At 36.1% G+C, this 24,875-nt stretch overlaps 1 protein-coding gene across 2 annotated transcripts in view; it reads left to right on the top strand.

The window, feature by feature from the left end:
- TRPM7 (transient receptor potential cation channel subfamily M member 7) overlaps positions 1-24,875 on the top strand; it is a 56,788-nt gene that overhangs the window by 12,617 nt on the left and 19,296 nt on the right. For both annotated transcript variants that reach the window (XM_088148592.1, XM_088148593.1), the window contains exons 2-20: positions 6,495-6,574; positions 7,069-7,107; positions 7,653-7,851; positions 9,718-9,931; positions 10,195-10,319; positions 10,813-10,984; positions 13,992-14,166; positions 14,558-14,681; positions 15,170-15,242; positions 15,842-15,942; positions 16,170-16,304; positions 16,758-16,811; positions 17,073-17,213; positions 17,906-18,040; positions 20,136-20,416; positions 21,471-21,699; positions 22,831-22,986; positions 23,333-23,476; positions 23,574-23,702. In XM_088148592.1, the coding sequence (XP_088004718.1) occupies positions 6,495-6,574; positions 7,069-7,107; positions 7,653-7,851; positions 9,718-9,931; positions 10,195-10,319; positions 10,813-10,984; positions 13,992-14,166; positions 14,558-14,681; positions 15,170-15,242; positions 15,842-15,942; positions 16,170-16,304; positions 16,758-16,811; positions 17,073-17,213; positions 17,906-18,040; positions 20,136-20,416; positions 21,471-21,699; positions 22,831-22,986; positions 23,333-23,476; positions 23,574-23,702 (2,706 nt within the window). The remainder of the gene's footprint in view (positions 1-6,494; positions 6,575-7,068; positions 7,108-7,652; positions 7,852-9,717; positions 9,932-10,194; positions 10,320-10,812; positions 10,985-13,991; positions 14,167-14,557; positions 14,682-15,169; positions 15,243-15,841; positions 15,943-16,169; positions 16,305-16,757; positions 16,812-17,072; positions 17,214-17,905; positions 18,041-20,135; positions 20,417-21,470; positions 21,700-22,830; positions 22,987-23,332; positions 23,477-23,573; positions 23,703-24,875) is intronic.

The following is a 24,875-nucleotide window of genomic DNA, read 5'->3' on the forward strand; positions in this document are numbered from 1 at the left end:
ATAGGTAACCTTGCATTTGCAATGACAGCAAGGGAGTGAGGCGTCTGTTGGGGTTTGTTGGAGCCTAGATGTTTAAACAACTCTAGGAAATACATAACTTAATGTTTATCTTTGCTATTTTCTGTGTTCCCAAACGACGTGAAATTGTTTTGAAAATACAAGTGATTTGGAATATGTATATTTTTAAAAAGTTTGAGATGTTAGAGCATTTAAAAAAAATAAAATTGGGCTTTTTTAGATTATTTCTAAATGCACATGCAAGCAACCCAAGGTAGCTTTTACGTGCAGCTTTTCTTGAGACAGCATCTTAAAAAAGTTTTCCTCGTTAAGGTGGATCTCAGAAGAGTAAGATTTTGCAGTTGAGTTTGTATCACAAAATAGTAAAACTTTCTTTTTCATTTGAACCATTGCATACTAAATTCTTACGATAACATTAGTAATTACAAGGTAGCATTAAATTTTATTACTCAAGCATTCTAATATCTTAATAAAGGTATAGTTTATATGAAGGTAGAGGTGTACTAATAATTTGACTCTGAGATGTCCTAGTATGAGAAGGGCTGTTCCAGCCTCCTCAGAAGCATTCCCACCTTTCCAAAACGGGTCTGATCTTGAAATTGTCTGTCTGATCTCCATTTTGCAATTAGTATGGCCTTTCTAGGCCAGATGGCTTCTGTCATGGCTGTTCCAACATGTGAACATTCTGATAAGATTGGAACAAGATGTTTTAGGGTCAGGACGTTTCAACCTTGAAACTTTTTGTAAAGCACTTTGAATGGATGAAGGATAATATCTGACTTTTGGCAACTTCCTCCTCTTTCTGCATTTCCTTGTAGCAAAAAACCTGATGCTATTCTGGACAAGTCCATAAAACTCTGTACCTTTTGGGATAAGATGCACAACAAAGTTATATGGTTCCATTCTGTATATTAAGATGGAATTTCAAGCCAATGAGATACGGTTACTTTAGCATAACACAAAAAAAATGTATAAAGGTGACAACAACCTTTTCACCTAAATACCATTGCTGGTTGAGGGTACAATGGATATTACAGACCACCATTTCTGGTAGGTACCACATTGCAAAAGGCTAGACTTCAATTATTGTTTAGAATTTTTACAAGCTAAATTAGGCTTGTGTGGATTGTATGCATGTATAAACCCACTATTGATACAGTTTGAGTGTTCCTGAGAAAGGTTTTTTTTTGAATTAGGAGTAATTTATTATAAGGAAGATATCTGATAGGAACACGATACCTAATATTCTTCTGGGACATAAATTTCTGGATAAAGTGATTAAAAAGTGTGACTCCCTAGATATTATACAGATATATTTGGGAAGAAATCCCTTGCAAAATATCTAGTATACATTCTTTTAAAATGATATGCAGTCTCTACTAAATTGTTCTGTTTGGACTACTGAACAAGGAAGAAATGCTGCTAACAAACTACTTTATATGTGTGAACTCACTGTGTTCAGTGAGGTCCAGGTGCTCAGTTTCTAAATGAGATTCACGATGATGGGAAAATAAAGTCTGGAATGTTTGCCTTCCAGCTATTGCTCTGGAAGCATGTTGTTCAATGAGGTGTTACAGTCAACTAGATATGGGTCACAGCTCTGTCCCATGATCACCATGTGTTTGGTTAATCAAGTATTTCTGTTCAAGTGGGCTTTTTGCAAATTGGGGAAATTCATGATTTTGTAAATGTGTTCTCGTTACTGTCTGAGTTGTGGCGATCTTTTTCAAGATAACTTCTGTAGTGTGCTTTTAAACCATTGCAGCAAAATGCACTGTTTGACATATGAATTTTCTTAATTGGAAAATTAATGTCAGGTTATGTCACTTACATTGAAGAGTTTTGCAATTAAAATGTATCCTTTTTTTTTTTTGTCAAAAGTTCCCTTAAAAGTAGTTTGAACAAAATGTGTGTGAATATCATAGGTGTTTGCATTTTTACAAAAACACATGCATTTTTAACATAGACTGGGACAAAGATTTTTTATTGGAAAATGTTTATTTGTTTATTTACAGTATTTGTAGACTGTCCCAGTCATAAAGTATAATCTTGGTCTACAACAAAGTAGAAAAGAAAAAAAACAGTGATTGAAACAAGCAGTACTATCAAGATGAATGCCCATAATGTCAATTAGGTCCAAAAGCTCCATAGAATGAAAAGTTTTAATGACTTTGCAGAATGCAAGAAAGGAGAGTGTTACACATATCTCCAAGGGAAGCTTACACATATAGGAGGTTGCCACCTTCAAACTGAGAAGGAAAGTTGGTGTGGAGGCGGAACTATATTGTATGTGTGATTATAAAGGACCTCTTAGCGTTTTAAAGCAGTTGTGTACTCTATGTAGTTATGGAACTATAAGTTTAAATCCACTATTCACCCCCTAAGTGATTTATCTTCTGGGTTTCTGAATACTCTTTGAAATCATACATCTAACAATTTCATGAAATTGCAACAGGAGAAAGGGAATGTGAAGAAGTTGGTGCTGTGCCATAATAGCACAGGGAATAGTTACATTCAGAGATTTTAATGTCATTGAATCTTATTGTGTTTGGGGAGTCTGAATTACAGAGTAGAGGAAGCCTATATTTACATACATGTGATATCCCCCAGTTAACTCGCTCTCTTTTTCTTCGGAGAAAGATCAGGCAGTGCAGAATATGGGAGTATGGTTTTGGCAGAGACTTGTGAAAGTAGAGAATAGCATCTCAATTGGCCCAGCTTTATCGGTGGTGAGAACAGGGATCTTTGATTACATTGTGGTTTCTTTGCAGTCTGTGGCTTTTTTCTCTCTGAAATGCACCAGTTCCATTAATAAGTTAGGGACACAATTATTCCCACTTGGTTTGTAATATCCTGTTGACACTGCAATTTCATGCATGCTTTCTTGAGGATAACCTCCAAGAAACTCATTTTTGAGTAAACATTTTTGAGTAAACATGCATACAGTTCCATTTAATTCAGAGGGAATATTTTATCTAGTGCTGCCTTTTTGTTCTTTCTCCTGATTTGAACATTGTCTCTTTGTTTTACTTTCTTTTTATTACTGAACTGACCTCTGCTTTTCTAGATAGATAAAGTGATACAGTGATGCACGGAGGCGGTTTGCCATAGACCTCTGATTTGACAATAGGTAGTACTTGCCATTACATACTCCATTGCACTTAAATGTAGGCTTGAATAACTGCCTAATACAAGGGAACACTCTGTTTACTTATTCATAAGGCAATTTACAGCATGTCAAATGCAACAGTAATTCATATAACTGAATAAATTGCCATGTGAAGGATTTGTCTCTTGAATAGGCTCAGCCCTTGATGATAGAATAGTAACACATGTCTGGATTTGCTGAGAACCATATGCCAGAAGTCTAACTTACAGATGAATGACTAGCATGTTGTCAAACCCTTTCCAATTGTTCATCTATTTTCTCCTGCTATTGGGTGTGACTGATCTTTAGACAACTCCATTTATGCCTTGTTATAGTTTCTGGATCTTGTGAACAATATACAGCCATATTCCTAAACGTGGACATGCTGCTTATTCAGGTATAAATGGGAATTCCCGCTTACTGTTCTGTGTAAACAATACTAATTGTTACAGAATATGGTTGGGTTATAAACACACACACACACATACATACTGTAGTGTCATCTCAATCCTCTGGATCAAACATCTGTTATCTTTCAGAGTTTATTTGCTTCATGCCCTACAGTATTGGTGGGCTCAAATTGGTTAGTCAGTGATGGTGAATTTTTAGTTGTAGTTCTTGGGAGCCAGTGCTGAGTTATATTAATTAACCAACAATTAAATATTAGTGAATTTTAAAATGTTATTGTATAACAAAGGTTAAAGTATCAATCTCCAAAACACAACTATAATGTAGTGTGGCAGAACATGCATGTTAATTTTAATATATTCTGATAAATCCATTCTCTTATACAACATACTTTAATTTATAGAGTTATAGCTGTACTTATTAAAGAGAAAACCCCTCAGAATATTCACTCCATTCAAATGCAATAATAGAATGGTCCCTATAATGTAATGTTAAATTATTTTAAGGTCTGATCTCATCCTGCATTTTAGGCAGCAGTGTGTTGTTATAACCTGTCATCTCTAAAACCTTAAATTAGAGTAAACTTCGTGGTATAAGATTGATCCTCAAAGGAGACTGCTAGTAGTTGTTGACCATGGATTTCTGCAAAGAAAAAATAAGGTGGACCTTGTATCTTGATCAGGTATTTTTTAGAAATGTTTTTGCCAGTTTTATGATGTTAACTATTTACTTTTAATATTATACAAATAACTAAGGTGCCTAGAGCATCTGAAACCAAATATATTATAAAGAGTTTTATAGGTTTTTAAACGTTATTCTTATGCTGAATGTAACAAAAATCTTTTGCGTTGCTCAGTTTCCCAACTTTAAAAAGAAGTCTGAATTCAATTACTAATTAAATTTCTGTCTCAAACTTAAGTGCTGTAAAGAGCTGTAATGAACTATCACCAGATTCCAAATTGCTAGCTCATCTTTTATATCGGTTGTGTTGAAGAAACTGAATTAAATACCTAATATTTTTGTCTTCCATGTCAAAATGCCTTTATTCGTTTTTTTTTTACAATTATATGGATAGGTTGGAAAAGTCTTACTTTATAAATATACATTTTATAATTTTTTTCTGGCCTTGTATGACACTGTTCACATTTTGTATCATCTAACTCATGCTTTGGGAAAGATTGAGAGAATATAAATTCATATTTTGATTTGTATTATGGAAAAGTAGAAATTGAAGTCCATATAATAAATCAGTGAGATTTCTCAACAGCTAACAGCATGGTGCAATTACCAGTTGATATTTGCCATTTATGAAGAGCTCTGTAGTCCAGCTAACATTACATTGTATTGCTTTGCTAGCTGATGCCATTGTTGTGGGACTGTGCGACATGGAGTAGTTTTACAAAAATTTTGTTAACTTGGAAATAGCAGCATAATAACTTTCTTTAACATTGAACATTGCTACAATGATATATTATTATGTATTTGTTTTTCATGCACATTTTTTTCCAAATCTTTTTTATCCCAGATCAGCAAATCCTTAACTTATAAAGATAAATTACAATTGTAGATAGCATTCACTTTTGGCTTGCTGTTCCTCTAACAAGCCTGGATCTTGAAGTTAGCTTTATTGTGACAACAGTCCAGCCTGGCATTCCTCTTCAACCATATTCCTGTGCTTTTCCACCATAGTAAATTTCTGGTTAGTTTAGTTGCCTGTATTTTTGAACCAAGTGGGAATCTTTTGGGCTTATGTGGGGGCCAAGGCATGTTTGTAAACAAAAAGTGTCCCCTTTGCTTTGCAACATGAAAGCTTCTGTTTTACATACACATACAAACATACACGCACTAGTGAATATGTTGGTGCTAAGAGAGGAATTTCTAGGCACTAATTTGCGTATCACCAGCTTTTGTCCCCCCCCCCCCCAGGGAATATACTAGCTAAGTGAATATAAACTTGTTCATATGTTTTCACTTGAATGTTTGTAGTAAAATATTTAATTTTTGGTTAAGCAGTTTCTAGGGATTCATGTCAACGATTGGTTTCTTGCTTACAATCCTGCCTTAACGCTCATCCTATTTCTGTTCGATATAATGGGTTGTTTGCGTGATTTCAGCATATTTGTCTTTATTCACAAATAAGATATTGATAAGAGGTGGTTAAATGCCCTACAGAGATAAAGAGATAAGGTAACATGCACTTAGTAGAGTATCTGAAAGCAGACAAATATTTTCTTCCCTGTTTAGTATAGCTGTGTTAATGGTAAAATTTTGAAGAGTTTTTCATAGAAATGTTCAGGCTAAATTGTGAGTCGTTTACCAAATGGATGTCTTGTGTATCTGTTGGCCTAATAAGCATGCTGTGAAAGGTTTAATTTGAAAAGTCAGATGAAATTCAGATGGAATAATCTCAAGTATGTTTACAAAGTATATTTATTGGAAAACTACAGTTGTGTTTTCCACAGTACTTAGGTATGGAACATTTTGAAATGAATCTCCATCATGAATTAAATATTGTTGTTATTAACCCAAGTTTCAAAATACCTGTAGCAAATTTAACATTGTAGGAGAGCAGCAAATTAAAACCTCCTTAAACTTGATTTTCAAAAACTCCAGTTTGTGTTGTTTCATCATAAATTAATCAATCAGTTAATCAAAATGCAATTTTTACTTTAAGTAGCAGACACTTTACACAAAAACTGATTTGGTGAGATTAATCTTAATCTACTTTAAGGTAGCAAGGCATAAACAGCGGACCTGTGTGATGGCCTGAGCTATAAATGCTTGAACACTGATGGGTGATGGGGGAGGCACATAGCTAGACATTGTTACTGATCGATATGGATGATAGATCCCACGAGAAACAACTCTCTGCAAGTATGATATTGCCTTGGCGTGATTTTTAAAATACTTTATTTTACAGTCCCAGAAATCTTGGATAGAAAATACTTTCACCAAACGGGAATGTGTGTACATAATACCAAGTTCAAAGGATCCTCACAGGTAAATGAAAAGGGATGCAGCCTTTGGTACCCTCCCCAGGCCTTACCTGCAGGTCCCAGAATTCTCATGAGAGACCTGAGAGAGGTCTACTAATTTCTGCAGTAGGGATTTGGGTTTAAGAAATTTGAGGGGAAAGTTCTGTGATATGAGACAGGGGTGCTTTAATTACTGAAAATGAATAGGAGTGCAAAAAGAGGCCTTTGGGGTTTGCCCAGGGATCTAAAGGAGAAGAAGGAATTAGGATTTCTCCTCTAATTTGTGCTGCATTGGATACATCCCATAGCTGGAGAAAATACCAGTTCTTTGTTTTGCTCATGCATATCATGAAATAGATTTGCTGGGTTTCACTCTTTTTCCTTTGTTCTGTAGTGAACCTGTGCACAAAAAAATAAGCTTAATTGGGAAAAAAAGGTCATACAGTGCCAGCCAGAAATGTAACTTTTGAATATAACAATGACAGTTTTTACACTATCTTCTTATATTTTTAATCATAGATGCCTTCCAGGATGTCAGATTTGTCAGCAACTTGTCAGGTAAGTAGTTTTGCATTAAATAAAACAATTACTCCCCCTTCTTTTTTTTTTAAAAAAAAAACTTGGTTAAATAATATAAGTAAAATATCTGTAAACTCTATAATCAGTCTAAAAAGTCCTTGGAAGCAGAAACAAGTGAAAATGTAGAGAAGGTTAAATGAAAAAAAGAAATGCTTACCTGAAAAGCATAGCGTAGGTAGACATCTGTTAAAATGAACAGTAAAAAAAAGAAAAAGAAATCCCTCCTATCGTGGCATTCTAGCCCTTAGATATTATCTCTCTTACAAAGTATCTTTATGAATCTTCATTATACTGCAAATTGATTTCTTTAATGTGACCTTTGAAACGGGAGCTTCTTCCCAAAGTTTCTGAAAATACGGAATTGCAGTTTTTAAAGACAGTAACTAGTTTAAATTTTGATGGAAGTTAACAGGTATTTTCTCTACAAAAATGGAGACTGTGAAACACGATGAAAGCGTACCGCAGCTGGTGATGTTATTGCAATGCGTCTGTCCAATTTCCTGAATTGAGGTTATTTTCTTTAGGTGCTGCTGTGGTCGTTTGGTACGGCAACATGCTTGCTTTACTGCAAGCCTTGCCATGAAATATTCCGATGTGAAACTAGGTGAAAATTTTAATCAGGAACTAGAAGAATGGTCTGTAGAAAAACATACGGAACAGAGTTCAACGGATGCTTATGGTATCATTAATTTTCAAGGAGGCTCACACTCCTACCGAGCTAAGGTTTGTACCAAATGTTCTATTTGTCATCTAATGGTGGAGTTGATGGCTTCTTGAGGAATCATCTTCAAATGCATTATCCTAAGTGAAGATTAAAATAGCAGTATCAGTCTTTAAACACAGAGGTGATAGGATGGAATTAGATGGAAGTTAAGCCAAGTTCCCATATGACTGAATTCCCCTTCAGTTTATAATGTAATGGAGTTGTATGTTTTATTATCTAAACTTCCTTTTAATAAGCTTCCATGGATGGGGCTAACAACTATTTATACTTTGCCTTTTGAACTGGATTTTATATCTTTATCAATGGCTATTAATTTATCCATTAATATGGATATTAAATTTATTCATTTATTTAATTCAGCATTTCAGATTTTCTTTGTATTTTGTTGATACTGGTAATTTACTGAAATGGAGGTTTAATTGAAGCAATTCTATTTCACTTTATTCCATGTTGTTTATTCTTCAACATTATTAGGAAGTATGTTTAGATATATGCACACTCTTGAATTAGTCATTGGGATGTGGACATTTGTTTCTTAGTCACCATGTTGAATTTCTTGAATTTTTAACACATTTTAAACAATTCATGCAGAAACAATCCCACTGTTAATCCTGTTTGCAGCATATTATTATTTTCTGTGATAGACTTTCGGCTGAATTAGTTTGTTATTTTTTGTTATGGAAAGAAAAGATTGGCTTATAATAGCACATTACAATTTAATTATATTTTCATTAGTACCATGTACATTTTTTTCTCCACTTCGAATAGCCATCATTTTCTATAATACGTGAACTGAAGCATACTCTGATTACTGTTAAAGTGGTTTACCTCCAGTTTTGAAGAAGAAGCCAGCTTGTAATTTCTTCTGATTATGTTTAGTTAAATGATGGCTATTAAATGATGGCTATTAAGGTGGAAGAAGGAGCAAGTCAGCCTATGGCCTCTGACAAGGTCCACGTGTTGTTCTTTTTTGTATGCTATAAAAATAGGTCCATTTATTTACTAAAATATTTGTAACTCACACTGTATCTGTTGATATTAAGATGGGATATAAATAATAGAAACAACACAAACCACAGGGAACATAGAAAACATCAAACTCCAAACTCCAATATAAAGAGGTTGTAAGTTAAAACCAAGTAGTAGCTCAAACATTTCCATGAATGGGGCAATTTTCATTTTGTGATAAAAGAACACCTTGGTGTAAATCAGGTGTCTAAACGAAAGGTTTTCAGTAACAGAGTGCCACAGCCAAGGAAACCCTTCCTTCTTTCTCCTATGTTTTTATATTGATGGGACACCTGTAGATGGGACACAGAGACAAACCAGCTTAACAGATCTGTACAACATACTGAAGGTGACAAATACAAGAATTTCAGCTGTTGAAAAGTCATCACTTATACTTTGAACTCACACCAAAAGTATTGTGGAAGCTAGAGCAAATCTGTTAAAATTGGTATTCTTAAATTATATTTCCAAAAGCTATTTAGGCTTATCTTTATGCCTTAAGTCATGAAGTCATTTGTGTGTATGCTAAGCTATACTTTATTTTAACCATGGTTTGTTAACTAAGGCTTTATGGCTAGATTTGCATTATTAAACTATTAACTAATGGTTACAAATTAGAATGGCTGTATTTGCAGAATATGCTAAACCAAAATCAAACAAATCATTTTATGAATCCAAAAATCTGAGGCAGATATTTAATCTTTTAAAACACTCATTAGAAACTATCCTGAATTTGGATAACCCTGCCAATTGTATATTTGTGTCTAGTCATGAATTGTATAAGTCTGAGTTTTATTTTTTGCTAGTTTCATTATTAAAGATTGTTAACATTTTCCTCTTTTTTTTTGTTTTGTTAGTATGTACGATTGTCATATGACACCAGACCTGAAGCCATCCTACAGCTTATGCTTAAAGAATGGCAGCTGGAACTGCCAAAGCTTGTTGTTTCTGTACATGGAGGGATGCAAAAATTTGAGCTTCATCCACGAATCAAACAGTTGCTTGGTAAAGGCCTTATTAAAGCTGCAGTAACAACAGGAGCCTGGATTATAACTGGAGGAGTGAACACAGGTGATGTCTTGACTTGAAACATACTTTTAATTTACAAGCGCAAGGCAATTGGTTCTGTGTCCTGTTACTGTTTTGATGTCAGAATGACATCTGTGGGACTGGTTTCTAAAGATCCATGGAGATAGTATATTTGGAATCCTGGGATGTCACTGGGCTTAAGAGATAGAGCTAGATAAGGATTGGTTGGGTATGATTTATGAACTGCGCTGCTGAGTTTTGTGGATATTTATTATCAATGCACATATAACTTTGTTCTTGCACAGGAGTTGCAAAACATGTTGGTGATGCTCTGAAGGAGCATGCCTCTCGATCATCTCGAAAGATTTGCACTATTGGAATAGCTCCTTGGGGAGTGATTGAAAATAGAAATGATCTTGTTGGGAGAGATGTAAGTTCATAAAGTTAATTGTATGTGCTGTTAACTGGGGATGATCTTATTAAGGCTTTGATTTGAATTCTTAAGGTCATAACATGTAATTGTGAAGTGAATGGGGAATGAAAGGTGGATTCTTCTTGCAGAGAATTTACACTTCGTGTCAGTTGTCAAGCGAGTACAGTATATCAGAATAAAGCAAGATATTTAAAAACTCTCTATTTTGGACACATTGAAAGCCTTGATTTTGCAAGAGAATATTTTAAAATGTAAAAACTAATTAAAATGTGTTAATTGACTGCATTACAATTTAATTGTAATAGTCTTCCACTTTTGAATAAAGTCATGTGCAGTTTCTTCTTGTATTACCACTTTCTTTCTATAGGAATAAAGCATTGATCCTTAACTAATGGATGTGATGATCACTGGCAATTGTAGACTGCTTAATGTTTGAAAGAGTAACTTTGATTTATTACACAGGAACAGATTAATTTTGTTTTATGTTTAGGTAGTTGCTCCATATCAAACTCTGCTAAATCCTTTAAGTAAATTAAACGTCCTGAATAATCTTCATTCCCATTTCATACTGGTGGATGATGGCACAGTTGGAAAATATGGAGCAGAAGTAAAATTGCGGCGAGAACTGGAAAAAACAATCAGTCTGCAACGAATTCATGCAAGTATGTATGGTGCATAATTAAAAATGATAATAGTGTTGAGTATTTTTTTAGTCTACATGAAATGAGATGAGTTTGCAATTAGAGAATGGATGATGAAATGGTAAAGATTTTCTTGGATTTGTATAATTGGTAGGAGGCCAGTTTTAAGTTGTTTCAGTTATGGAAGGTCAATTCGCCATGTAAATTTATTGATAAAGTTTTATACATCTATTATAGAATTTTTTACAAACATTCTACAAGCTTTTCAAATAGTTTTGGGCAAATCTTTGATAGTGCCATGTTTGTAACTATAAACTAACTTTTGCTGTGAAAAATTATTTCATGTTTACAATGTTTAACTTGCGTTTACGCTGACTTAGCGAACTATAGTAAAACCACACTTTAGACCTTGTGTATGATTACCTGTACTTAAAACCTGTGCTGATCAGCTTTTTGACTTGTTTATGCAATAAAAGACAAATGTTGAATCTAGCATATATTATGGAAGTTAGTGTTCTGACTAGTACTTACCAGGATCCTGGGGAAACTTGAAATATTCTGTGGACATTTGGATATATATTTTGAATTAAAGATATTGAACTTGAATGGAAAAGAATGGTATATTTAAGTACATAGTTCATAATAGAATTTCTATACTCATCCTAAAGTCCATTCTAAATCCACTTTTTGGATGACCGGCCAAATTTTAAGCATTTTTTCTTATCTGTTTGGTCAAAGCCTCTGTATTTTCTTGTGGTTCCATGCTGTTCCCTGCAGGCTTAATCTGGTGAAGCTGATTTGTAGTCATGAAAATTCACCATAAAATAAGAAATGGTGTGGTATAATGGTTAAAGAATTGGACTGGGACTGGGGAGGTCCAGGTCAAGTTCTCAGTCAACCACAGAACTCACTGGGTGCCTTTGGACCAGCTATTCTCTCATTCCAATGGCTGCTTGTTGTAGTGATGATATTAGGGGAGATACCCCATCTATATCAACTCAAAATTCCCGAAAAGGGTTGGTTATAAAAGCTAATCAAACAAAAATATGTTAGTCTTTAAATTGCCCAAATACCTTGTTTTGCTTTCAGTACTTGTATGCCATCGTTTAACACAAAATTTAATATTATAATTATAATTCATTATAATATTTGATTTAAAAAATAAAAGCAAATGTACAACTTATAACTAACATTCAGGGCAAGCAACAGCAGTAAGATATGCTTTCAGTTAATTTCTAGAGATCTGATGCAATAACAAAAGTTGATGCAATTAACTTACAAACAGGCTACCTATTACTAAAACTGCCAGATGGCGTTCTCCTTCCTCAAGCCGATGAACCGCTGAAGCCACGCAGTGTTTTCATGAACCACTGAAGCTCCACGTTTTTAATGTACAGCCTGTTTTCAGCAGTTCATGAAAGCAATGCGCAGCTTCAGTGGTTCATTGGCTCAAGGAAGGAGAACGCTGTTAGTAACAGGCAGCCCATTAGTAAGTACGAGTTCTGACTTACATACAAATTCGAGTTAAAGACAGACTTAGGAACGGAACTCGTTCTGAAGCATAGTCTGGCCTCTGCCATTCACCCAGGCTTAGTATTTCAAGAGCTAATCAACCCAAAATAGGGTCTTTTTGGTAATGGTGCAAATCTTTGGAAACTCCTCTGTAATTATTTAAAATATTTATATCCCACCCTTTGATTGAATGAACTTCATTATGGGTTATAACAGATTTCAGTGTATTTGGAGCAGAGAGAGCTTGAGAACTGCTGATGCTAAAATCCATATAGCCTGCATAGGTTTGTTTGTGTAGGGATTCTTTAGGAGTGTAGCAGTACCACAGGTTCTCTTATTTCATCTTTGCAAGAATCCCAACTTTAAACAAAAAGCAATGTTTTGTTGTAGTTATCTATTGCAAGTGTATGTCTCATTTCTGCCAGATTGTTCAAGGCAGTCAGTGCAAGCTTTCCACGTGATCTTTCATGTAGGTGTAAGCAGCATTTGGGCCTATTTAATTTCTGCAAGGTTTAGTGATTTTCAAGCTTTTAAAATGATATAATGTATTCAGCGATTCACAGCTGAATGATATACTAGAAAATTATAACCTCTATGACTTTTGTTACTCTCTTGATTATTCATTTGTATTCTCCTTTTTTATCCCTTTTAATTGTTTCTTTTCTTTGCCTATTTACACACATTCTTTGAAATGTCTCATAAAATATATATATAAAAAATAACTTCTGCAAAGTTGTTGCATCCTCCGTGCGTCAATCTTTATCCTGGGTGTACATTGATCATTCAGGAGGAGTCGCTAAATACAGCTGTGAAATGTTCCCAGGAAAGGGCTTTGGCGCTCTGTATAAATAAGTCACCGCTCATTAGTTAATAGCAGTAAAATTAATGTTGTGAAGTCCTTGGCACTCTCTGAGCTTGGTTGTTTGCTTGCAGACGTTTCATTACCCAACTAGGTAACATCATCAGTGATACTGAGTGTGGAGTTTGCTCCCTGTTTATATAAAGTAGCTTGCCCTGCCAGTGGTGGTGGTGGTGGTGGGGTTTCTCCTTGGTAGTTCCTTGAGTGTTTTCTGCTTGATGGTTTGTCTGGTGTTAATCCCTGCTTATCTGGGTGTAGGCTGCTGGAGAAGATGTGTTCTGGTCATTTTGTTTCCTTCTTCGTTTTTTTATTGTCTCTTTTGAATGATCTATAAATGTGGTTTATCTGTATGTGTCTATTGTTGGCTGATTTGTCTGAATGCCAAACTTCTAGGAATTCCCTAGCATTTTTGGATTTAGCTTGGTCTAGGATACTCACAGTTTCCCAGTTAAAACTATGGGTGAATTTTAATTTTGGCAACCAATAAAAACTGCAGTGTTAATTTAGCAACATAACAAAACCTGCTTAATGTATAGAGGGTGCACATTCTGCTTTTTTTATTGTAAAATTTGAACTTTAATACTTAATTTTTAAAAAGTTCCAAGTATATACATGAATAAAGCATTTTGATATTTTCTTTAAAACCTCTTTGCCTAGGAATTGGACAAGGTGTTCCTGTGGTGGCACTTATCTTTGAAGGTGGTCCCAATGTTGTCCTTACTGTTTTGGAATATCTTCAGGAAAGCCCTCCTGTGCCAGTGGTGGTCTGCGAGGGGACTGGCAGAGCTGCGGATATTCTGGCTTATGTCTATAAGCAGACAGAAGAGGGCGGGTAAGCCTTTTTAAGCATCAGCCACCTACAGTGAAGCTGATCTTCAACAGATTGGGTCGTTTGTCCCTCTTGTTCAATCTTTTTCAGATGCTGTCCAGAGCTGTGGACTAGAATCCATTTCAACCTTGCCATCTGAGATCTGTTCAACTCCAGGTTGACTTTCTCTGTGCAAAACTATGTATGCTCGACCACTGAGCTATAGTATCTCCATGGGATGAGAGCAGTTCTTCTACAATTGGGTCTTAACTTAAGTGCAGTTGCCTGAGAAACATTTTATTAGAAGCTGGTTCTCTAATGGTCACGACTTTCTCCTCCTGTGGCTTTGGACTTAAAAAACATACTGTAATTATGATAATTATGCAGGCTTTCTGATTTCTTTATTTAACCTCAGAAGTATCCCTGATGGAGCTGAACCAGAAATCATTTCAACAATCAAAAAGACATTTAATTTTGGCCAGAGTGAAGCAGTTCATTTATTTCAGACACTCCTGGAATGCATGAAAAAACGGGAACTGGTAAGTAATTCACTATACTGTGTAAAAGGTCACAAGGATTGGTTTAATAAATATTTCAATCTGTGAAGAATTAAAATATGTATTAATAAATCCACATAAATTTGTCTACTTGTAAATATTACTGAAGTTAGGATTCGCATTTGAATTTATCATGATGTAGCCTGAGTACATGAGATGGAGTTTGCATTGTGTGAAAAGGAAAAGAGATATATTGGGCTTAATTTAAAGAAAGCTTAGCAAATATTGTTATGTTTTCTACTGGGGGGCAACATTCCATTTCCTATGCTCCTTAATTTGAATTTGCTTGTCTTTCAGTGGTAGTATTTGAATTATTTTATAACATTGCATTATATGTTAACATTGGTTCACTTACTTTGTTCTGCAATTGTGTGAATTTAGAATTCCATACACCACAGTTGGTTGATGAACAATTAATCTAAAAAGACACTGAAAACTTGCTTTTTTTCTTAATCTAATTTTCAAAATAGATCACAGTGTTCCATATTGGGTCTGATGAGCATCAGGATATTGATGTTGCAATCCTTACAGCCCTACTAAAAGGTACGCTTTTCTTTAAAGTTACATTGTATATTTTTGAACTTAAGATGGTTCCACACTACTTCTTGGTGGGACTAGGGAGGGGCATCCACCCCTTTTTTTCTTGGCTGTCTTGTTTTCTGAGTAGCAACTGTTTTGGGAATCCCCTTTAGAAAAAAACCTGCATTTTTTTGCTGTTTATTCGATTGAGTCTTTGGGATCCTGATTACATCATCTCTTATAATGGTGTGACAATTATACAAAACTGTCTGAAGGCTGGATAATTCTTGGTTTAATTTTGAATAAGCTTGTCCTTTTTTTTCTATGGTACCCTCCAGCATATTGATGGGGATGGTCATACAAAAAAAAAAAATAACTAATCTGTTAGTTTCAGGAGCACTTTATTCTGTAGCTCTTTAAAATAGGAGCATATACATTTAATACATCTTTCTCAGCTTCAAAGACTTTCCTCTAATCCACATGTGTAACTTCTCTTAAGCAAAATCTTGAAATCAGTTGGTTTTTAATATGCATTTGTATTGGATCTGGATACTTTTGGAATAGGGCTTTTGTGGCAAGCAGATTAAATTTCAAAACTGTTTTTTGTTTACATTTGTTTTTAGGCACAAATGCTTCTGCATTTGATCAGCTTATCCTTACACTAGCTTGGGATCGAGTTGATATTGCCAAAAATCATGTTTTTGTTTATGGACAACAGTGGCTGGTGAGTAAAGTTGGCAGTTGGACTAGAGACAACATAAATAAGATTGCTGACAACCAGAATGAGCAAAGCAGATTCTTGGTTTATCAGTATTTGCAAAATAGGAATTGTCTTTTAAAATAAACCCTTGTTTGCACAGTACTGTAATATTTGGGCCATATTGTATCAATTTTTGTATTTATATATTCTTTAATTTTAATTTAAGCATTGTCATCTTAAAATTTCTTCAGGTTGGCTCTTTAGAGCAGGCTATGTTAGATGCCCTTGTGATGGACAGAGTTGCCTTTGTGAAACTGCTTATTGAAAATGGAGTAAGCATGCACAAATTTCTGACAATTCCCAGACTGGAAGAACTTTACAACACTGTAAGTTGATGACCATTTGCAAAATATCCATGCATTGTTTTTAAAATCTCTGCCGTGGAACTAGATTTGCACTTTTCATCTGGAGGACCAAACAAAACTTGCATTCCAGGGGAAATACTAATTTGGCCAATAATTATTTGTTAAGACAGTTTTAATAGAGGATTGTTCTCCTTTTGTTGTATTCCTTCTTTGATGGAATAGAATCCAACAGCAGAACAGAGGTTTTGCTCCTCTGTATCAATTTGTATTTTTTTTCCTTCTGCTGAGTAAAAACTTTTCTTGGACAAAACTATTTTATAATGGCTTAAAGTGCTTCAATTTTAGTTATGAATATTGCAACAATATAGTATTTTGCTAGTTAAAAATAAAAAACAATTGGCATTTAGTCATTCTTCTCCTGTTTTATTGCTTGCCTAAAATCTAAAAGTCTTCATTCTCTCTTTCTTCATCAAGAAACAAGGCCCAACAAACCCAGCATTGTTTCACCTTGTCCGAGATGTCAAACAGGTAAATATTTCAATTAATAAAATGTCTTCAAGCTCTTTAGAATTTCATAAACCATATTAGTCCCTCCTCTCCCAGTTTAGTATAATTTTATTTCTAGCAAGATTGTGGGAGTTGCAGTTCCAAAATATCTGGGGGAAGGAAGTTAATCAAGGATAGGGAGGATGTTTTATTTAGCAGGTACTTTTTTTCAGATAGCTTGTTGTACAGGGATGGCAGAACATTTTGAATCTTAGTTCCAAATTCTCATTGCTTTGTCTGTAGGGAAATCTTCCTCCAGGATACAAGCTCACTTTGATTGACGTTGGACTTGTTGTTGAATACTTAATGGGAGGAACCTATCGGTGCACGTACACAAGAAAACGCTTCCGAGTGATATACAACAGTCTCAGTGGCAGCAATCGGGTACATGATTTTTTTTTTTAGTGGGAAAAATGAAAATGCATTCAAATGTATAAGTAGAGTTGGCTTCTTACAAATCAGCCTTCTCCCTTGTGTATCTGCCTGTCAGTTAAGATCTTGTGCAGATGCTCCAATTGAGTCTTTAATCCTAGGCAAACGTGGCACCCTCAGTTGGCCATCCCCATCAGATTTTAGTTGATGTGCAGGCACATCAGGGAGAAGGCACTCTTTCAGATATTCAAGGCTAAGCTGTATAAAGCTCTGCACGACATTACAAGCATCCAGTAGAACTCTAGCAGCCAGTGAAATTCTTTCAGAACAGAAGTGATATGTTCCTGGTAAGTTGCCTCCCTCCGGATGCTTAGATTATGTCCAGAGCATTTCACATGCATTTTCTAAGGGAATCTTCAATAGCCTTTTAAGATAGACCAGTTTTATCCCAGCTTTGTAGGCAGACTGGATGAGAAGTTTCCTTCCAGTGAGTTCATAACTGACTTGCAATTAATACGTGATTTCCACATTCTCTCACCTCTGTGGTATCAGGCTGTATCACCTGAGTTATTTAAAACCCATCTGGGTTTTATAATTTAGGTAATGGTTTCTATTATTTCATGCAAGTCTGGCAACGTATTTGAAATAACCATCTTTTTCATTTGTTTTTAACTTTTTAAAAATATATATGTGTGTGTGCGTAGCGCTCCGGGCGAAATACTTCAGGCAGCACCCCTCAGTTGCGTAAAAGCCATGAACCTTTTGGGAACAGGGTGGATAAGAAAGAAAAAATGCGGCACAATCACTTCATCAAAACTGCACAGCCTTACAAACCAAAGGTATGCAATAGTTAATGCTGTATAAATAATGTATCGTGCTTCTTGTAAACTATTTTATTTGTTGTTTCAATATACAAAAAAGAAAAAAAGAGAAACAAATTATGAAACCTTGATAACACAAATTAATATTCATCAGTTTTTCCATTACTGTATGTTGGGAAAGAGCTCATAAACAGAAAGTGAACACATATCTCTAATCCAGGATTGTAAATCTTGGCTAGTTCTGTCTTTTTGACATTGAAGAGTGTCGTACTTTGGTACTTGAGAAATCTATAAGATTTCATAGTGATAAATTCCAAATTTGGGATATATACATCCACATCCATAAATTGTAATTATCTTTGAATCCCGATATCTGATATCTGATGGATATCAAATTAAAACAGGACAAGTCCATATCATAGAATTTAATGTCCCTTTATGTGGCTAACATAACGGGGCCAGGTTACCTGAGGGACCACCTCTCCCCAATTACATCTGCCCGTCCCATCAGGTCTGGCAGAGAAGGCAGGCTGCGGGTCCCGTCTGCCAGAGAATTACATTTGGCAGGACCCAGGAGGCGGGTGTTCTCTGCTGTGCACCCGCCTTGTGGAATCTCCTCCCCCCGGAAGTGAGATTAGCTCCATCCCTCTTAACATTCCGCAAGTCCCTCAAGACCTGGCTATGTGATCAGGCCTGGGGATCCCAGGGGACTGGGGAGATTTTGCCATGGCCCCCTTATTAATTTTATCCCCTCCTGTCCTGTGTGCTTTTATAGTTTTTTATTTGTAATTGTTTTTATGTATTTATTCTTTTTAATTGTTGTACGCCGCCCAGAGTCACTTTGTGTGAGACGGGCGGCTATATATATGATAAATAAATAAGTTAATAAATAGCTCATACTTTTAGCTGAGGTTCTCTAGGCTTAGGGAAAGCAATGCTGAAGTAGGGATCACATTTTTTGTAGGTGTTCTGTGCTATGTTCCAACTACCATTATCCCAATAAATCCTTACAAATAACCTTTTTAAAACATTCTTAGGGAGTCCAATAAACATCATTAAAATTGCGCAATGAGTAACACAAGAGATAAAAGACAATTCAGACAATAGCCGTTCCTTTTGCGATATGTGCAAAGGGTGAGAAATTTGATCTCAAAAACAGCAGAAAGCTCTGTATCTAAGAGTTGTTTTTTGTTGTTGTTGTAGCTGTCTAGTTTGCAAGGCAGTTTATTCCCTAAGGCACTTAGTAGTAATAAGTTGTCAAATTCTATTACAGAAGAAAATTATCTTGCTGGTTTTTTTCTCATTCTGGTATGTCTGCCTTGATTATTTTATACTTCCTTCCCATGCTATTTGTTTAAAGGATTTCTATACTGTGTCCTGCTGTGAAATCCAGGCCCTTTTCTCTGTTACTTACTAATCAATTGTTGCAGGGTTGATATCTTGATGTGCCAATAACTGAGGTAGAAAATTCTACCTGTAATAAATAGTGAAAAAAATATAAACTGGTTTCAACGACACTGTCTTTATAAGTACATTCGTGAAGATTATTGGGCATCTTTGTGATATTTCTTGAACACATTTATATAGGGTTTAGTATCTTGGTATTTAAATAATTCATGTGAGTGTTCTTTTTTTTTTTTCCCCCTAACCCAATGGATTGTTGAAAAGAAATTATGGAAAGGTTGGGACTTGGCCTGCCTGTCCATCAACATGATAATTCTCCAAAAACTGAACAGAATAGAGCCAGATTTGTTTGTGGTGGGGAGAGCTAGCCAAAGAAAGTCTGGTTAAAAAATAGCCATATTTGGTAGAGAGGGCAGAGAAAAAAATTCCCCCAAAATTTCCCCAATGCAGTCTTTGAATGCAGTAGTGACTTGGAACGTTGCCAAGTGTTCCATTCTACACCCCCGTACTGTCCTCCCATAATCTGAACTGATGTTAAAGGGTTGGGAAGAATTCTAGAAGCCACGCTAGCTGTATTGTTACTTTTTCTCATTTTAAGTTGTGTTGGATGCTGTCTTGGAAAGTTTGCCCTAGAATGCAGCTAAAAAAACCTTTTAAATAAATAAATGGTGAGCTCTTAAATCAGAGTCCGTGTTTTTTCTTTTGAAAGGCCGATACTGCCACAGATGAAGGAAAAAAGAAAAAAACCAAAGATGACATTGTGGATATCGATGATCCAGAAACCAGGCGCTTTCCGTATCCTCTTAATGAGTTGTTACTTTGGGCAGTGCTGATGAAGAGACAAAAAATGGCTCTCTTTTTCTGGCAGCATGGTGAAGAGTCCATGGCAAAAGCTTTAGTGGCCTGCAAGCTTTATCGTTCCATGGCCTATGAATCTAAACAAAATGACCTGGTGGATGATACCTCAGAAGAACTAAAACAATACTCCAAGTGAGCATTTCACCTTCTTAGATACCGTATTTTTCCGTCTATAAGACGATACTTTTTTCTAAAATCATTACACTAAACATTGAAAGGCGTCTTATGCAAGGAAGTAAGCCGAGGAGAGGACCGCGCAGTTGCGAAACTCCCCATACTTTGTCTCTGCAAACAGGCTTCCTCCAATCACGAGCCTTCAATCACGAGTGAAACTGCCCATACTGCCTCTGCAAACAGACTTCCTCCAATCACGAGCCTTATGTAACTGGCATCAGCTGATGCTGAACAAACCAATTGGAGGAAGTCTGTTTGCAGAGACAAGCTATTGGCAGTTTCACTCGTGATTGAATGTAATCAGTTATGCAAAAGAGCATGGAAATAGAGCTGCAGAGAGACAGTTTGGACCTCCTCCCACTGACTGTATCGTGTAAATGTTACCTAATTACTAAATAAAAATGTGTTCTGCTTTATCTTTAAAATATTGATTTCTTAATTTTGGGTTGGAAAAGTGGGGGTCATCTTATACATGGGGGCGTCTTATAGATGGAAAATTATGTTACTTCATAAACTATTGTTCAACAAAACTGTAGTTTGTAAAACAGCAACAGTCCCACAGTTAGAATCAACTGTACATTTCATTCTAATACTGTATATTTCCTTTTATTTCCTTCACGATAGCCAGTACCATTTGTGTTAGCATCTCTAATTTGGTTTGGTGAGATATTGTTTTCTGAAATTCAGCAAAAGATCCAGGAACGTTGCGAATAAAGATAAATGAAGCATTTTTCGGAGTCTTTCTAGTTTCTCCTTAGGAAGAAAAGTACTTGGAATTAAGTTAAAAGAACCCAATGGGTTCCACCTTTTATTTTATTTTATAAAAAAAAAACCTTTCAATTCATTTTCTTATCTTTCTCTCTCTTAAATGTATAGAATTTTAAAATAGGTACATCCTGTCCATCTAGGCATGTCACACTCATTCCATATTACTAGTGAAGATGTTTGTGTACCTATTGTTCATATGCACCTTCAGCTAGGTATGTCTTGTTCTTTTTATCCCTTTCCTCAGCGAGTTTGGGGAGCTGGCAGTGGAATTATTAGAGCAGTCTTTTCGACAAGATGAAACGATGGCAATGAAATTGCTAACTTATGAGCTAAAAAACTGGAGTAATGCCACCTGCCTTAAACTAGCCGTGTCTTCACGCCTTCGTCCTTTTGTAGCACACACTTGTACCCAGATGTTATTATCTGACATGTGGATGGGACGGCTGAACATGAGGAAGAATTCATGGTACAAGGTATGCACATTTTTGTTTTCAGTGGGTTCTTTTAGGATTATTGTAATGGCACTTAAATGAAAAAGGAAACAAGTTCAATCGTGTAGTTCTGTAGTCTTTGTCCGTGTCATTTTTATTTAGGGATGTGTAAAATCAAAGCTAGAGCTGGTGTTGGAATGCACAGTAACTTTTCTTTTGATGCTTTATTATCTTTTTTGAAAAAGGTACAGAAATGTAGAAGGCAGAATCCAGGCAAGTAGCTCTTAAATGGAGATGGATCTCTAGTTCATCATGAGAACTAATATACTACTAAAAATTTAGTGGTGACCCATTAACAGACTCAACCCCTGTGCAAAACTGAAATGTAATTAAGCTTCCTACAGGTAGTAAAGTAAAACGTGATGTAGAAAGTCTTCATATGTATGCTTCATTTCAGTAGCATGAAGTGAGCAAGTGAGAGCTTCCTCAGGGTGCAAATGGGCTAAGTTTTCAGAATGGTGCAAGACAAATAAGTCATATAGACTAGATTAACAGCAGGCACTCCATTTCTTTCCAGGCACCATGCTGAAAATTTGCCCCACTGTGTTAGAACGAAATAAGAAACTTCTGTAAAACCTGCAGGGCTTTTATAGAACATCCTGAAGTATCATTTTAAAACAGGACGTGTTGTTGTCTGTCTTGGGTTTGGTTTGTGGCCTCTCACTTGCTTTGCTCATCAGCAGAGAATCATTTTGCTCATTAGAAGTGGCTGGGCTTCATTTTTTAAATGGCCTTGGGAAGAGTGAGTTAGTTAAATCTGTGCATGGGCTGCAGAAGGCAGGATGCAATATTGTGGGAAAAAATGCGACGAAGGATGGAAATTAGTAAAAACCCATCTGGTTGGATAATGATTTAGAAATTGTTAGTATTCCCCCCCCCCAACCTCCCAGGAGTATTATGGAATTGTCTGTGTTTATTTGTAGCTCCTCAATAGAAGCATTCTTCTACATCTTTTACTTGCTACCTGACAGATTTTGCTGGAATAAGGGTGGGGAGAGGAAGGAGGAATCTGTATGCTGGGTGTTCTATTTTTTTTTTTTCCCCTTCTGTTGTGTTTTTAAGCACTACTGTGTGGAAATAATTCTTTAAATTGTTTGATGTTACATCTTACAGGTGATATTGAGCATCCTTCTTCCCCCTACTATACTAATGCTGGAATACAAAACCAAGGCAGAAATGTCTCATATTCCTCAGTCCCAAGATGCACATCAGATGACCATGGAGGATAGTGAAAACAATTTTCAGAACATAGCAGAAGAAATACCAATGGTAACTCTTCACATCCATTAAATGGATCCAGAGCTAGTTATCCTTGGCCCTGTTAAAGTCAATGAAACAAGTTAGGAACTTGCTATAGACCAGGATGGACCATTGATCTGTTGAGCTGAGTATTGCTGATACTGACTGACAGCAGTTCTCAGGAGCTTCAGTAGAAGTTTCTTCAGTCCTGCTTAGAAATCCTGGGAATTGAATTGGGACCTTTACTCTATGAGTGAACTATGTTGCTGCTACGTCAGTGACTGTGACTAGGTCTGGATCCAATCTGGTACTTTTAATAACAAGAATACATGCCTTTTCCAATGCAGGTCATTTAAACATATTGCTTTAATCTTAGGAAGTGTTTAAAGAAGTAAGGGTCTTGGATAATTCTGATGGAAAGCATGATATGGAGAGTATAATAAAACCCAAGAGGCTTCCCATTACACGAAAGTTTTATGCTTTTTATCATGCACCAATAGTGAAATTCTGGTTTAACACGGTGAGTTGGTTTTAGTTGTGATAAAGGAACTACTTTTTTTTCTTGGAATCTTTTTACTTATCCAGATAGGTATTTAACGTTTGACTTGTTTTTGTAGTTGGCGTATATAGGTTTCCTGATGCTGTATACCTTTGTGGTTCTCGTGAAAATGGAAGAGTTGCCTTCAGTTCAGGAATGGATTGTCATTGCTTACATCTTCACCCTGGCAGTTGAGAAAATCCGTGAGGTATTGTCTGCCTTAACCCTGATTGTGCTCTTTGTTCTACTGAAGAGGGTTCCAAATAATTCATCCAAAAATCAGTGGAAAAGAATTTGTTGTATGAAGAGGGTATGCACAAGTTGTACTTTGCCAGCCCAGAATAAATTACTCAAAGCTGGACAGGCATCTGGGCCCGTGTATAAAGTTTGCGTAGGGTCTGTGGAGCTAAAAAGCCTAAGTGTCTTTAAGCTGTACTTTCAAGGCTCCATCGTATAATTTGGGGATCATCCGTGTGATTTATCTACACATGTATACGCAAAGCCTGATGTAGAAGTTACAAACATCTTATAGGTCCAGAAATGACCACGCTACATTGCTGGACTGGGCAAGAAAGATGGGGCTTGTTCCACCATAATCTTTTGTCCCTTTATACTGCAAAGTTTGTCTGAACTGGCCTATTCATAAGATGCAAATAATGTATCTCATTGGTAATCTATAGTCTGTTCAATGTTAACATTAGGGCAGTGGATTTTATTATTTGCTTAGTTTTATTTATTGCGGGATTCATATGCTGCCCCCTTAGACAATTTCATGCTTTATATCTATTTTGTGCTATTTATTAATTGCCTCCAACATGGACAGGATTTAGGAAAACCAGAGCTCGTAGCCCTCCTTCATTTTCTTTAAATGCCATGCCTCTCCTTTTCCCTTGTTAGCCATAACCATGGCTTTGTATTAAATGTTGGCCAGCTGAAACCAGGGCAAATACAAACCTGTGTGCCTTATAACAGTGTTTCTCAACCTTTTGTCACTTGTGGCCCCCTTCTGACCTTGTTTTTCTCCTGCGGACCCCCTGTCCAGGTCCCATTACCAGATATGGACATGGGACGGTAACAGGTGCATTTTCTGGCATCAACAAGACAATATTTGCAGTATAATATACTTTGCTTCTCTGTGGCCCACTTGGCACTTGCCGTGGCCTCCCCGTTACATGTTTTTCACCTGTGGCCTCCTTGAAATATCCTAGGGCCCCCCGGGGGAGCAGTTTGGTATAGTGGTGAAGGTGCTGGCCTAGAAACCAAGAGATGGTGAATTCTAGTCCTGGCTTAGGCATGAAAGCCACCTGGGTGACTTTGGGCCAGTCCTTCTCTCTCAGCCCAACCCACCTCACAGGGTTGTTGTTGTGGGGAAAGTAGGAGG

Source organism: Python bivittatus, unplaced genomic scaffold, assembly GCF_059951505.1.
Source record: "Python bivittatus isolate LINGU-HERP-01145 unplaced genomic scaffold, Pbiv_v1 ctg000530_np1212, whole genome shotgun sequence".
NCBI classification, from domain to species: Eukaryota; Metazoa; Chordata; class Lepidosauria; order Squamata; family Pythonidae; genus Python; species Python bivittatus.